Source organism: Thamnophis elegans, chromosome 2, assembly GCF_009769535.1.
Source record: "Thamnophis elegans isolate rThaEle1 chromosome 2, rThaEle1.pri, whole genome shotgun sequence".
In the NCBI taxonomy this organism is placed as follows: Eukaryota; Metazoa; Chordata; class Lepidosauria; order Squamata; family Colubridae; genus Thamnophis; species Thamnophis elegans.
The window spans coordinates 15,521,241-15,534,385 of record NC_045542.1 but is presented as its reverse complement, the minus strand read 5'-3'; the positions used below and the strand labels follow the sequence as shown (position 1 = coordinate 15,534,385).

The following is a 13,145-nucleotide window of genomic DNA, read 5'->3' as shown; positions in this document are numbered from 1 at the left end:
ATATTTATCAGCACAAATACAACACACACACACACACAAATATATGTGTGTGTGTGTGTGTGTGTGTATTTGTGCTGATAAACAAATAAAGGGAGACTAGTATAGATCTATTTCAAGCTATTTAGCTCTCATCAGCTAGCCATACCCTTACTGGGATTCGAACCTGTGCTGTATTGCATCTTAGGCAGATGTGTTAACCACTAAGCCACAGAGTTCGACTCCTTATCAGCTGAGCCGGGGTGAAAGGTATCTATTTAGAGTTACAACCCCCGGTGTGCCCAAATATATTGGAAGTCTATACATATCTGTGTTTATACACATGATATAATGAATTCTCCTGCTGGGGTCTCAGAAACAATATATGAAAGAGGATCGACATGATGTTGCTGGAGAGATCCTCTATTTTGTTATAATATGCCTGGCGTGGCTTTTAGAACTCCAACAGACGGAGAACCATGGGGGTTTGTAATTTAATATATTTGGTAGGCATTTAGTTGAGGAGCATTGTCCTGGCATAAAGGTAAGATCTTAACGGTGTCAGGCCTGGAAGCCATGTTTTCCATTTGGCCCTCCAGAAGTGCCATCCCTTCCCTCCGTTGCACTGCAACAATCTAGGATGCATGGAGGGAGTTATAACGCTCTTTGCTAAATCAACCCAGGGCAATCTCACTCCAAAGAAAGCCTTTTGCTGACTATCCCTCTAAGATCCAAGGCAGAGGCAACCAGGAAGGATATTGTTGGAGCAGGGTTCGGCACAGCTGTGGTGTCGGCATGAACACACTGTACGTCAGGAGGAAATCTCCCAGAAATGTATCTGCAGAGAAGAGAGAAGCCATTGTGAATTATGACTTTTAGGCAAGATATTGTTCTAACCTACTGCCAGCTAGCATAGAAGATTTGCACTCTCCTCTGTCTTGAGATAACGCTCATACATGTTCCAAGACAAGAACAACCACAGACCACTTGACCAATGAGATAAGCAAGAAGCAAGCCCCCTCCCTCTATTAAAATAAAGCCCAAGGATGTTCTTCCTGTCTAAAGACCATCTACTGTATGTGATATGGGCTGGGGGTCCTTCCAGGCAAAGTATGATTCCCTAAACAGATAGATTGTTATTGGGAGTATGGATAGCAATAGCAATAGCACTTAGACTTATATACTGCTTCATTGTGCTTTTACAGCCCTCTCTAAGCGGTTTACAGAGTCAGCCTATTGCCCCCAACAATCTGGGTCCTCATTTTACCGACCTCAGAAGGATGGAAGGCTGAGTCAACCCAGAGCCGGTCAGGATCGAACTGCTGGCATTCGGCAGAATTAGCTGCAGTACTGCATTCTAACCCCTGCGCTACCACAGCTCTTTTGTGGACCCTTCATCCCAGTGGTTGACCTAGCAAAACCCCTTTTCAGAGGATACAAACAAGCATAAGAATTTACAGCTGTCGGCTACTTGAAAGTCCTCTAGATGTGTTCGGTCCACGCAGGTTTGTCATTGGAAATCAACTTTTTCGAGAATTAATCAATAGCATGAGGCAACTTGAGGAAATTTCCCTGCTCTCGGATGGATGGAAAGCTGGGTCAATCTTGAGCCTGGTGAGATTTGAACTGCCAAATTGCAGGCAGCCGGCAGTCAGCAGAAGTAGCCTGTAGTATTGCACCCTAACCACTGCGGCACCGAGGCTCTTACTTCGGATAGCAATAGCAATAGCAATAGCAGTTAGACTTATATACCGCTTCATAGGGCTTTCAGCCCTCTCTAAGTGGTTTACAGAGTCAGCATATTGCCCCCAACAACAATCCGGGTCCTCATTTTACCCACCTCGGAAGGATGGAAGGTTGAGTCAACCCTGAGCTGGTGAGATTTGAACAGCCGAACTGAAGTAGCCTGCAGTGCAGCATTTAACCACTGCGCCACCTCGGCTCTGGTAACATGGTTGCTTTCCCACATCTTTTTCCTCTTGCTTCTTTCCACAGAGGCCATTAAGAAAAAGACAGCAGAGTTGCACAGGGTCTTTGAATTGGCCCAACTAGAACAGGAGTGCTGTTCTTGGCCTATGAGTGACATCCCGGGGAAGGGAAAGGACAGAGATCACATCCAACTATGGATGGGTTGAGGAAGAAAAGTGTGTGGAGCCAGGTAACCATTAAAATTATTTAAGTTAAATTTAGTTATAGCAAATATTTATTTTTGCCCATGCTGTCATCGTTAAAATAACTCAAAATGGTGAATCAACTGCACAAAATTAATTAAAATGAGGTACAAGTCCTTGATTTGTGACTGTTCACTTAGTGACTATCCAAAATTACAACAGACCCACCCCTCCCAAAAAAAAGATACTTACCACCCAGTTCCAAAGTTCTCACAATCCCGGCCTCCCCACCTCTGTGGTCACATAATGCATTTTGGGCACTTGACAATTGGCCCCCATTTATGATCCTTTGCAGCACCCCATGGTGATATGATCACAATTTATATTTTGGCCAAAACTACAGCAATTACTGCCAGTTTTGGGCAAAAACATCCCATAGCGAACATTGGGTTTGCTTAACAGCTACCAGATTTGTTTAATGACTGTCATAAAAAAAGTCATAAAATTGAATGAGTTAAAAAGATGATGCACTTCACAACAGTCACACTTGTAATTTGTCAGCGTTCGTTGCAAAAAATCAAGTCCAGAAAGCACACACGGATAACTGATTCAGCAGGATTGATTTAAATAAGAAACTTCTTTAGATACAAGAATATATATATATATATATATATATATATATATATATGTATGTATGTATGTATGTATGTATGTATGTATGTATGTACGTACGTACATACATACATTCAATACCAACAGCAGAGAACAGCTTCATTTCAGTTCAGATCAGCAGACCAGACTAGTTTCATTTCAGAGCTCAAAGCTTAATACAGCTAAGCCACGCTCAGACTTCTTACTTAAGTTTCTGTTTCCAAATAAGCCTCATTGGCTGACCTGTTACCATGCCTATTCATTGGCTGATCTTGTTACCATGTCTCTGCCAGTTCATGAATATTCTGACATAATTGCCAGGCTCCATTATGGTCGTACCTCAAGGACTACAGGTAATATAAACAGATAATCATCCCCAGGAATCTTCCTTTTTGAAATACAGCAAAAGTGACCATTCATAGCAATATTTGAAGGGGCTTTAAGATTTTGTGCAACTATGCATTGTACACATCTGCTTTAGAAAATTTAAGTTGAAATCATCCCAAGGATATAATTCTCAGTTCTGCTACGGACAAATTAGCTGCCTGCAATCCTCAACTTCACACTATATTGGCTTATAGAACAACAATTGTTCTGGAGATTTTTCCTTTACGTAAGTTATTTTATACTCACCAACAGGATCAGAAAGGGTAGAGTCTGAACGCATGGTTTCCAATAGGTAATCGAGTATTTTTTCAGGGGTTCCAGCAATCACTGAATATCTGAAGAAATGAACAAGATATTGGGATCCAAAATAGCAATTATATCATGGAAACCAATCTCAGGAGACCTAGCTAACATCTACCAAATAGCTACAACTCATCAAGTTTGGAAGGCCTTTCTGGACAAATTTAAGGCCCACAGATTGGCTGCATTTGCAGCCATGATGGTTTTCCTCATATTAGCCCAGGGGTGAAATGCTACCAGTTCAGACTGGTTCGCCCAAACCAGTAGTAAAAAAAGCTACTGGTTTGCTCGAACTGGTAGTAAAAAAAATGCTACCAGTTCGGACGAATCAGTATTTCCGACAATCAGCTGTGATGCACAATTTATATTAGCTAGAAAGCAGGATTTCCTGCTTTCTAGCTAATCTAAATTGCATGGCACAGCAGATTCCCCCCACCTCCTGACTGTTCTACTTACCTTTGCACTCTTGGTAGCAGGCTCCACCCACCTGCCCACACATCATCAGGTCCATTTTTGATGCTCTGCGCATGCAAGAAAGGTCCTGTGCATGTGCGGAGGTGGCATGTGTGCTCACATTTGCGAAGGTAAATAGATTTCACCCCTGCATTAGCCACATATGATTACAGTAATTATCTACTCCAGTCTATAAGCAGTAAGCCGCCTTGTGGTGAGATGGACAGCAAACAAATGTAATAAATAAATACAGGTAGTCCTTGATCTACAACCATTCATTTAGTGATGGTTTGAAATTATAACGCTACCAAAAATGTGACTTATGACCATTTTCACGCTTACAACTGTTGCAGCATCCCCATGGTCAAATGATCAAAATTCAGATGCTTGGCAACTGATTCATATTTACGAAAACAGTAACTGAGAAGGACCTTAGAGTCCTAGTGGATGATCATTTGAATATGAGCCAGCAATGTGCAGCGGCAGCCAAAAGAACTAATATGTAATCCTGGGTTGTATAAACAGAGGAATAGAATCAAGAGTCTGTGAAGTATTAGTGCCACTTTACAAAACCCTATTAAGGCCACACCTGGAATACTGCAACCAGTTTTGGTCACCATACTACAAAAATGATTTTGAGACTCTGGAAAAAGTTCAGAGAAGAGCAACTAAGATGTTCAAAGGTCGGGAGACTAAAACGTATGACGAACGGCTGCAGGATTTGAGTCCGGCTAGTCTAAAGAAAAGAAGAATTAGGGGCGACATGATAGCAGTTTTCCAGTATTACAGAGGCTGCCACAAAGAAGACAGGGTCAAATTATTCTCCAAGGCACCAGAAGGCAGGATAAGAAACAATGGTTGGAAACTAATCAAAGAGAGAAGCAATCTGGAATTAAGGAGAAACTTCCTAACGATGAGGACAAATTAACCAGTGGAACATCTTGCCTCCAGAAATCATGAGCGCTCCTTCACTGGAGGTTTTAAAGAAGCGATTGGACAGTCATTTGTCTGGGATGGATGGTATAGGTCAGTGTTTCTCAACCTTGGTAACTTGAAGATGTCTGGACTTCAACTCCCAGAATTCCCCAGCCAGCATTTGCTGGCTGGGGAATTCTGGGAGTTGAAGTCCGGACATCTTCAAGTTACCAAGGTTGAGAAACACTGGTATAGGTTCTCCTGCTTGAGCAGAGGGGCTGGACTAGAAGACCTCCAAGGTCTTGCCTTGGCTTTGGCCTTGGCCTTGCACTGCACGGCATGTATTCCAGGATCATGCAATCACATTTTGTGCAAATTCAACGGGGAAGCCAGATTCACTTAAAAACTCTGTTACCAACCTAAGAACTGCAGATTCACTTTACAATTGTGGCACGAAAGGATGTAACATGGGGCAAAAGTCATTTAACAACTTTCTCTGCAATTGAGCCCAATAAACGTTGCACTCAGTTGCAGTCATAAGTCAAGAACTACCTGTATAGAACCCACCCTTGTATATATATACCTAAAGTGGTGCACACACAAACAAAATCAGCATGCAGATTACAACTGTGCAGTTTGTACAATAAATCTTACTGAAGCAGAGAGATTTAAGCATTACATTCACGAGGAATTAATGACTTCCCTATGAAACATATGGGGTGCAGGAGAAGAGTTTGCCTGCAAGGGAAGATTCCCTGTTCTATCAAAGAGAAAAGGGGGGGGGGGAAACGAGGAGGCAGGTACATCAGAGGAAAGGGCAGGGAAATGAAGGGGGTCAGATTGCTGTACCTACTGCTCCCCAGAGTCCCGGCAAGGTGACTGGAATTACTGCCTTGTGAATTCTTCTCTAAAACAAGCACCACTTTCCCATGTTCCTTCAGCCGTAGGGTATTAGCTTCAACATCCTAGAGAGTTAACAAATGATTATATGCTAGCTTACACGATCGTACACTAGCCAAGAAAAGAAAAGAAATCATTCCATTTCTGAATTCTTTACTAGATTTGATATCCTTATGCAAGGCTTGGGCAGCCTAACTACCAGGCTCCTGTAATTTTGTCACAAGGCATGAAATCCAAATAGATCAATTTAAAATATCAAAGCAGGGAAACATTTGTAATCACTCTAGAATTTTTCTTTCCAAGAAGTCTGCAATATACAATCAAGTACCACAAGCAGACAATCAGTGTGATCAAGACTGGCAACAGTTGGAATTTAACAACGGGGGGAGGAATCTACAATACCTATCTCCCCTCTATTTGGTACTCTGCATCGTTGCTCAAATATTCCAATTGATTCTGATTAATATATATCAAAGGTAACAGAAGCAGTGGCAAAATATAGGAGTTTGTATACAATTTGCGTTAGACCAATCCAAAGAGAGGCAACAATGCAGATAATTGTGCAATGTGTGATTTTCCAGCTGTTGATTACAGTAGTCAAGGTCATCAAACATGAGAATTCGCATTCACCATCATTTTGAAAGCCACATATTGCCACTAGGAATAAATACATTCAAGTGAAATAGATTTAGGGCAGGAAAGTTGAAGCAAAGAGAAGGGTAACTGGGCTCTGTAAAAGATTCAACCATGAGGAACAATGTGAAAATCCAAATAATGGAACACAGAAAAGTGTCTAAGCACTTCATGGTTTAAATTTGGAGCAGACTATGAACTTTATTTATATACCTGCCTCTCCATCCTTCAGTGCTCTCAACTTCCTTGTACAAGACATAAGTTTTCTCCCACCAAACAAAGTATACTGAATGTTGCTCAAACACAACAGTTTCAGTCTCCAACATGATGGATTTCCACGCCTACCTTGAGAATCCGGTTGAAATCCCTTTTGTCCACTCGCAAGAAGTGGCAACTGTCTTCACGAAGGATGATGGTGGCAGCACGGGGGGCATCGTTCACGAGTGCCAGCTGGCCAAAGTCATCACCTTCATGTAGGGTGCACACTAAGCCCTGCAGGACAGGTGAATGAGCCGATTATTTTATCCACAAAGTCTAGATACCACCTTGACAAATTTGAGTTGCCCTACAGGGGTCACTTGACTACTAAAACCACAAAATTGTTCTTTTGTATCTTATTTCTCACTTAACCAGGAGGAAACCAGATTAAACACAGCCCAGGAAGAAAGGGCAGCTGTTGTAAGGACAGAAGGTTAAGCACACACAATTATATTAATTTTGCCTTGCAAAGGCACACCACCCCACTCACCCCCTGGATGTCTTACATGATATGGTAAACCTGTTTTTAATTCAGCAACATAGTGTTCCACCCTACTTTAACCTCTTAGATATATTTATTTTCTATTATATGGCTACTGTACTCCGTGACACCATTTTATGATAAGTAATATAAACATACATAGGAGGTGGGCACACAAGACAAAAAGCCAAGCCATTTTCCCACCTTACCTTTGTAGCCTACACTTTCTCTCTCTATATATATATATAGACACATTTCTCTCTCTATGTAGACGCATACTGTATGTTTGTATGTAAACATAAGAGGATAGGAAGCTGATCTACAATGGGCAAATTCATTCATGTGGAAACATTTTAGCACTAAAATTACCAAGGGAGGGAGGGGAAATTTTGGCACACAGAATTTTTTTGCAATTTATATTCTTTCATGGATTTATGAATTGGGGAGTAGGTGAGGTGATGTCTAGGAAAATTACAGATGTTTAAATTAGCCATGTATATGTGGGAACCTTACAGAAAGGTACATTTTGATTCCAGACTTTCCCCAGTCAACATGAATATACAATAATACAGTAGCAGAGTTGGAAGGGACCTTGGAGGTCTTCTAGTCCAACCCCCTGCCTAGGCAGGAAATCCTATACCATCTCAGACAAATGGCTATCCAACAGCTTAAAGACTCCCAGTGCTGGGGCATTCACAACTTCTGGAGGCAAGCTGTTCCACTGATTAATTGTTCTAACTGTCAGGAAATTTCTCCTCAGTTCTAAGTTGCTTCTCTCCTTGATTAGTTTCCACCCATTGCTTCTTGTTCTACCCTCAGGTGCCTTGGAAAATAGTTTGACTCCCTCTTCTTTGTGGTAACCCCTGAGATATTGGAACACTGCTATCATGTCTCCCCTAGTCCTTCTTTCTCTTAAACTAAACATACCCAGTTCCTGCAACCGTTCTTCATATGTTTTAGTCTCCAGTCCCCTAATCATCTTTGTTGCTCTTCTCTGCACTCTTTCCAGAGTCTCCACATCTTTTCTACATCGTGGCGACCAGAACTGAATGCAGGATTCCAAGTGTGGCCTTACCAAGGCATTATAAAGTGGTATTAACACTTCACGTGATCTTGAGTCTATCCCTCTAATATTGTTGAGAATTTTGGGAGTTGCAGCCCAGACAGGTGGAAAATGCCTGGCTTATTGAAAAGTGAGATGCTATTTAACAAGGGAAGCATTAGATCATGACAAAGGAAGAATTTGTAACCATGTAAAAAAAAGTTTGAGATAAAGCTATTCCATCAATTGTTTGCAAATACAAGAGCTGTGGTGACGCAGTGGCTAAAATGCAGTACTGCAGGCTACTTCTGCTGACTGCCAGCTGCCTGCAATTTGGCAGTTCGAATCTCACCAGGCTCAAGGTTGATTCAGCCTTCCATCCTTCCGAGGTCAGTAAAATGAAGACCCAAATTGCTGGAAACAATAGGCTGACTCTGTAAACCGCTTAGAGCGGGCTATAAAGCACCGTGAAGCGGTATATAAGTCTTAGTGCTGTTGCTATTGCTACAAGCAACAGGGCTAGAAACGCTGAAACAGAATGAGTTCACTCTCTTCTGGTATCTGAATGCCTAGAATTCTTGGAGTTATCCTGAAACCAACCCATTGGTTGCCTAAAGAGATTAAAAGTTCACACCTTATCATGTGTAACAACATTGACTGATCCCTTCCAAATGATGTACCAGGACGTGCCCTTGTCCCCTTGGCTGAACACTATGGAGGAGGGGGAAAAAAGGACGATATGTTAATTACATAGAAAATTACAGCACAGACAAATATAGGGCAGTTAAAAATGAACCTTTTTTTAGAAATAAATGAACAGAAGAAGAAAAGGACGTCTTGAGCTGGAGTTAAGAACAAAAGAGCTAAATGGGAACCTTTTAAAAAGGAATACACAGACTTTAAAGAGAGAAAAATGAACAGCAACACTGGACCGTTTTCCTCCCTGATTTCACAGGACAAAGGATTGGTGAATGCCCTCGTTGTTCCTTTTTACAATGGTTGGCATAAGTTGTTGTGATACTGCAAGTGGCAGGCATAAAGATGCATATCATTTCAAAGATGCCAACTCACAATGGCTACTCCTGCCAGCCTAGCTACACTCCAATGGCTGCATAAAGTAGCAGCATGGGATACAGGAGGGCCATTGTCAGAGACGGACAGAGTATGACAAGGAAAACGTGCGACTCACACACAGTTCCAGCCTTGGCATGGGACTCAAAAAGCAGTACAGCAGCCAACTCTCTCCTTACCTGCAATGGAGAAACAGCCGGTGAGTAGTACGCCCTATGAACATGTTTCACTGAGTTATGCTATGGCATGTTTCAGAACGATGCAGTTGCTAACAAGTCAGCATGTGGCGTAAAACAGCATTTAAGGTAAATCCTTCCATTTCTAAACTCAATTCACACCGAGACAAACATATTGAGACAAACAAACTGGAGGATTATAAAATAGATGTTAGTTTTTATGTTTTTAAATCATCTTCAGGAGAAGGAAGGAGGGAGGGAGGAAAATCAGGTGTATAAATGGGGTATAATTCATATCTCTATCAAGGAACAACCTTAGAAGGGATGTTGCACATTGACAGAGGTACAAATGAAGACTTATCAGGCAGAGAAGTTGAATTAGTTCACAACACAAAATTTCCCAAAGCTCCCTGGGAAGGAGAAATATGCAAGTAATTGTTAATTCCTGATGTAAGAAACATAACATTTGGCTGGAAAATACTGTTGGCATCCCTTAGGAAAGGAAAGCAGAATAGGGATCCATGCCAACAAAGCACTGATCACTGTAGGTGCCTGGTACTAGATTTTCAGTAGCTTTGCAATGTGTGCCAGCTGTGCCAGTTGCATCCTGTTTGTTTGGAGCTGTGGGCTGCTGCACTTCTGCATTATGCCATAGTTCCTTCCTGTCTTGTCCTCTACAGGCATCTAAAATACAAAGCACGTCACCGGAGAAATCTCGGTGCAATCAACCAAGGGTTTGTTTTCCTAAGTCAACGTGTAAATTACACAGTGTACTTTGGCAACCTGAATAGGGAAATGACCAACAAGCAAATAAGAAAATGTAGTGGTGCCAGCATGATTTCATCTTTTCCATAAGACTAATCAGTAGAAATTCAGGGTATATGGACAGGAGAGCGAACACCTGCAGGAGAGCAAAGCTGGACAGGAACCTTGCCCACCTTCCCCTATTCTAATCTGTATGTTTTATGCATAAACTAACCATTTAAGGGCAGCATCAAGTAGAGTAGAAGTGAATCTAACTGCTGGATTGGATGCATTTGGAGTGACTGAGAGTTGATTATATGGACCTAGAGCTATTAGACAGTGGGAAATTTATGTGAAAAAGTACTTTCGGGGAAAGGGTGCCAGAAAATATGTTACCCTATTTGCTTTGCTACTAAAAACTTCATTTATACGTAGACATATTCACGATCCTGAAAAAGGGTGCAAATGTCCAGATGTCTGCAAGGAATATAAATCCTTCCATTCCCCACCATCCAAGTCAGAGCTGAAGAAGCTTCTTGGATGAGAAGTGAAATGTCCTCAAAGAAAAAACAAGGAAGTCCAGTTGCCTCCTGAAAAAAGCACTTTTGGGACAACCATGACCTGGATGACTGAGAATCTCTACAGACGTTTAGACATATTCACGTTTATTACTTACACTGCAATAGAAGTAGGAGGATAGCTGCCATTTTGTTTTCCTACCCACCTCACAAGATCGTTGTTGTGGAGAAAATGGGAGGAGGAAGCAGCATTATGTATGTTTGCCTCTTTGAATTACTTATAGAAGTATAGGTATTCCTTCACCTCAATTGAACCCAGAATTTTGTTCATAGGATGTTGTAGTTGTAAGTTGAGTCACCACATGACTGGACTCAATATTATGGTTTAACATTATTATGGTTTATGGATATTTTTATGATCTTCAGGATCTTGTTTACAGTTGTTAAGCGAACCACATGGTCTCATGGTCACAAATCTGAGCCAGTTGCTAAGTGTCCGAAATGTGATCGCATGACCACGGGGTGGTACAGCAGCCATAGGTTTGAGGATGGGTCAGAAATAACATTTTCAAGGCCTTCTAGTGTAAGTGTCCAGTCATAAATCAAGGATTATCTGTAATAAAGGTGGAATTTAAACAATTTAATAATAAAAAGTAAATTAAAAACTAGAAGGCTGCAGACTTGGGCTGTTTAATGGTATTCTGAGGGGAAAATGTGGACACTGCAATATACTGATATGATGGCTGGGCTATAAAGAGAAATAAAACGGGCATCCAATCGACAGAGAACCAGCAAACAAGGAATCCATTTTCAACTATATGATGGACAGGATGACAAAAATGAACCGATTCCTTCCTATTTGTTATTCACAGTGCATTTGTAACAAATTAAAGTTAGGCCAGGGGTGTACAAACTTGGGAACTTTAAGATTTGTGGACTTCAACTCCCAGAATTCCCCAGCCTGCTGGCTGGGGAATTCTGGGAGTTGAAGTCCACAAGTTTTAAAGTTCCCAAGTTTGGACATCCCTGAGTTAGGCCAATGAGACAGAATCTGTTAGTCACTCACCGAACTGGAGAGATGGGCTACCGCTTTGACATGCAGTAATTCCTCAAAGATCAGTGCAAGTTCCTCATCTGTGCGTTGGTTAGGACTGGAGGAGAAAGACCAAAACAAAACACAGATTCCCCCATCAGTTGACATTACAGTGCTGATCTCAGATCCATGCATACAAAAATATTTTAAGCCCATAAGATTACATTCCCAGCTGTGTGTAGCCCTTCTCTCTCCTCAGGAAGGACTAAGATCTATTCAAAATATGCATGCTTCCTTCTTGACAGGAAGTCCCTTCTAGCTTTCTCAGTCATTCCTGGCTTCCAACACAAATATTAGGTCCATTACCCAGATCCTGCAAAGCTTAACTCCTGAAATATTGAGGATCATAAATTCCTTTTTAAGAAAGCAAGACATGATTCTTATCATCTACAATATACATTGTACTAAGGCACAGAAAGAGTTTCCAAAGTTTGTCTGTTAGACTCTTTTAAAGGAATAGAAAAGTAGATCTTCTTGTGGTCCAGCAGCTTCTTAGTTTCTGGCACAATTGCATGAAACTGTTGCTTCTTCTGATGTTTTTTTATTTAAATGTACGTACAAAAATACATACAGAGCAGTGGTGGGTTGCAGGCGGTATGCCCCAGTACGGGTGTACTAGTGCGTGCCGGGAGTACTGGGTACCGTTCTGGTATGGAGCTCCGGAGGGCCCGCCCGCCCTCGTTCCTTACCTGTATTTGAAGGAAACAGGCCATCTGCACATGCACAGGCAATGTATGGCGCCTGTGCAATGCTCCGCCGAGCAGCTGGAGCATTGCGGAGGCGTCACAGAGCATCGCAGGAGGTAAGGACGCATGTGCGTGCTGCGCAGGTTCATGTGGTGGCCGCTGGGCCCCGTTGCACCATACTGGTTGCACCGGGATCCAGAACCCATCACTGATACACAGGCACACACTCTTATAAGGGATCACCATGGCAAAGTCTCTGCTTCACCTTCAAAAGAACTGAAATTCAATCCTCAGTGTCCATAGTCATTTTTTTCCTTGAATAGAATCTATAGAAGCTTCTTTAATTCTGTATGAATTAAATATGCTGAACCCAACAATCATTATACTCCGTTTTACAGAACTATGATCCATGCACTAACTTTCTGATTTTTTTTTCATTTTTTCCCCCTGACTGCTTCCTGCAGTCAATGCTTACGGTTTGCGTAGGATGGTGGTGAGCAATGCAGTTGGGCCCAGCTGGGTCAGCAATGCCAACGCCTCCAGTAGGTCCTCTCCATCCCTGTCTTCAGCACTTGGTTCCAAGGCCACGAATCGGAAGAACTGAGCATCTCGATCTTGAAAGTAGCTCTCCTGTCGTACTGCGTGGACAAAGGAAGGTGATACCAGGGCATAAAGGAGGAAATAAGGAGGATCAAGTCAAAAAGGGTTTCATTCCACCACTAAGATTGCAAGGAAGATATTCCACCATAT

At 41.9% G+C, this 13,145-nt stretch overlaps 1 protein-coding gene across 1 annotated transcript in view; it reads right to left on the bottom strand.

Moving 5' to 3' along the window:
• The window catches only part of RAPGEF3 (Rap guanine nucleotide exchange factor 3), an 87,865-nt gene that overhangs the window by 25,646 nt on the left and 49,074 nt on the right, over positions 1–13,145 (bottom strand). Inside the window, exons 6-13 of the mRNA XM_032238900.1 lie at positions 12,871–13,033; positions 11,683–11,767; positions 9,297–9,357; positions 8,742–8,818; positions 6,672–6,818; positions 5,643–5,758; positions 3,372–3,460; positions 736–814 (exon numbers count right to left, since the gene is read on the bottom strand). Of these exons, the coding sequence (XP_032094791.1) occupies positions 736–814; positions 3,372–3,460; positions 5,643–5,758; positions 6,672–6,818; positions 8,742–8,818; positions 9,297–9,357; positions 11,683–11,767; positions 12,871–13,033 (817 nt within the window). The remainder of the gene's footprint in view (positions 1–735; positions 815–3,371; positions 3,461–5,642; positions 5,759–6,671; positions 6,819–8,741; positions 8,819–9,296; positions 9,358–11,682; positions 11,768–12,870; positions 13,034–13,145) is intronic.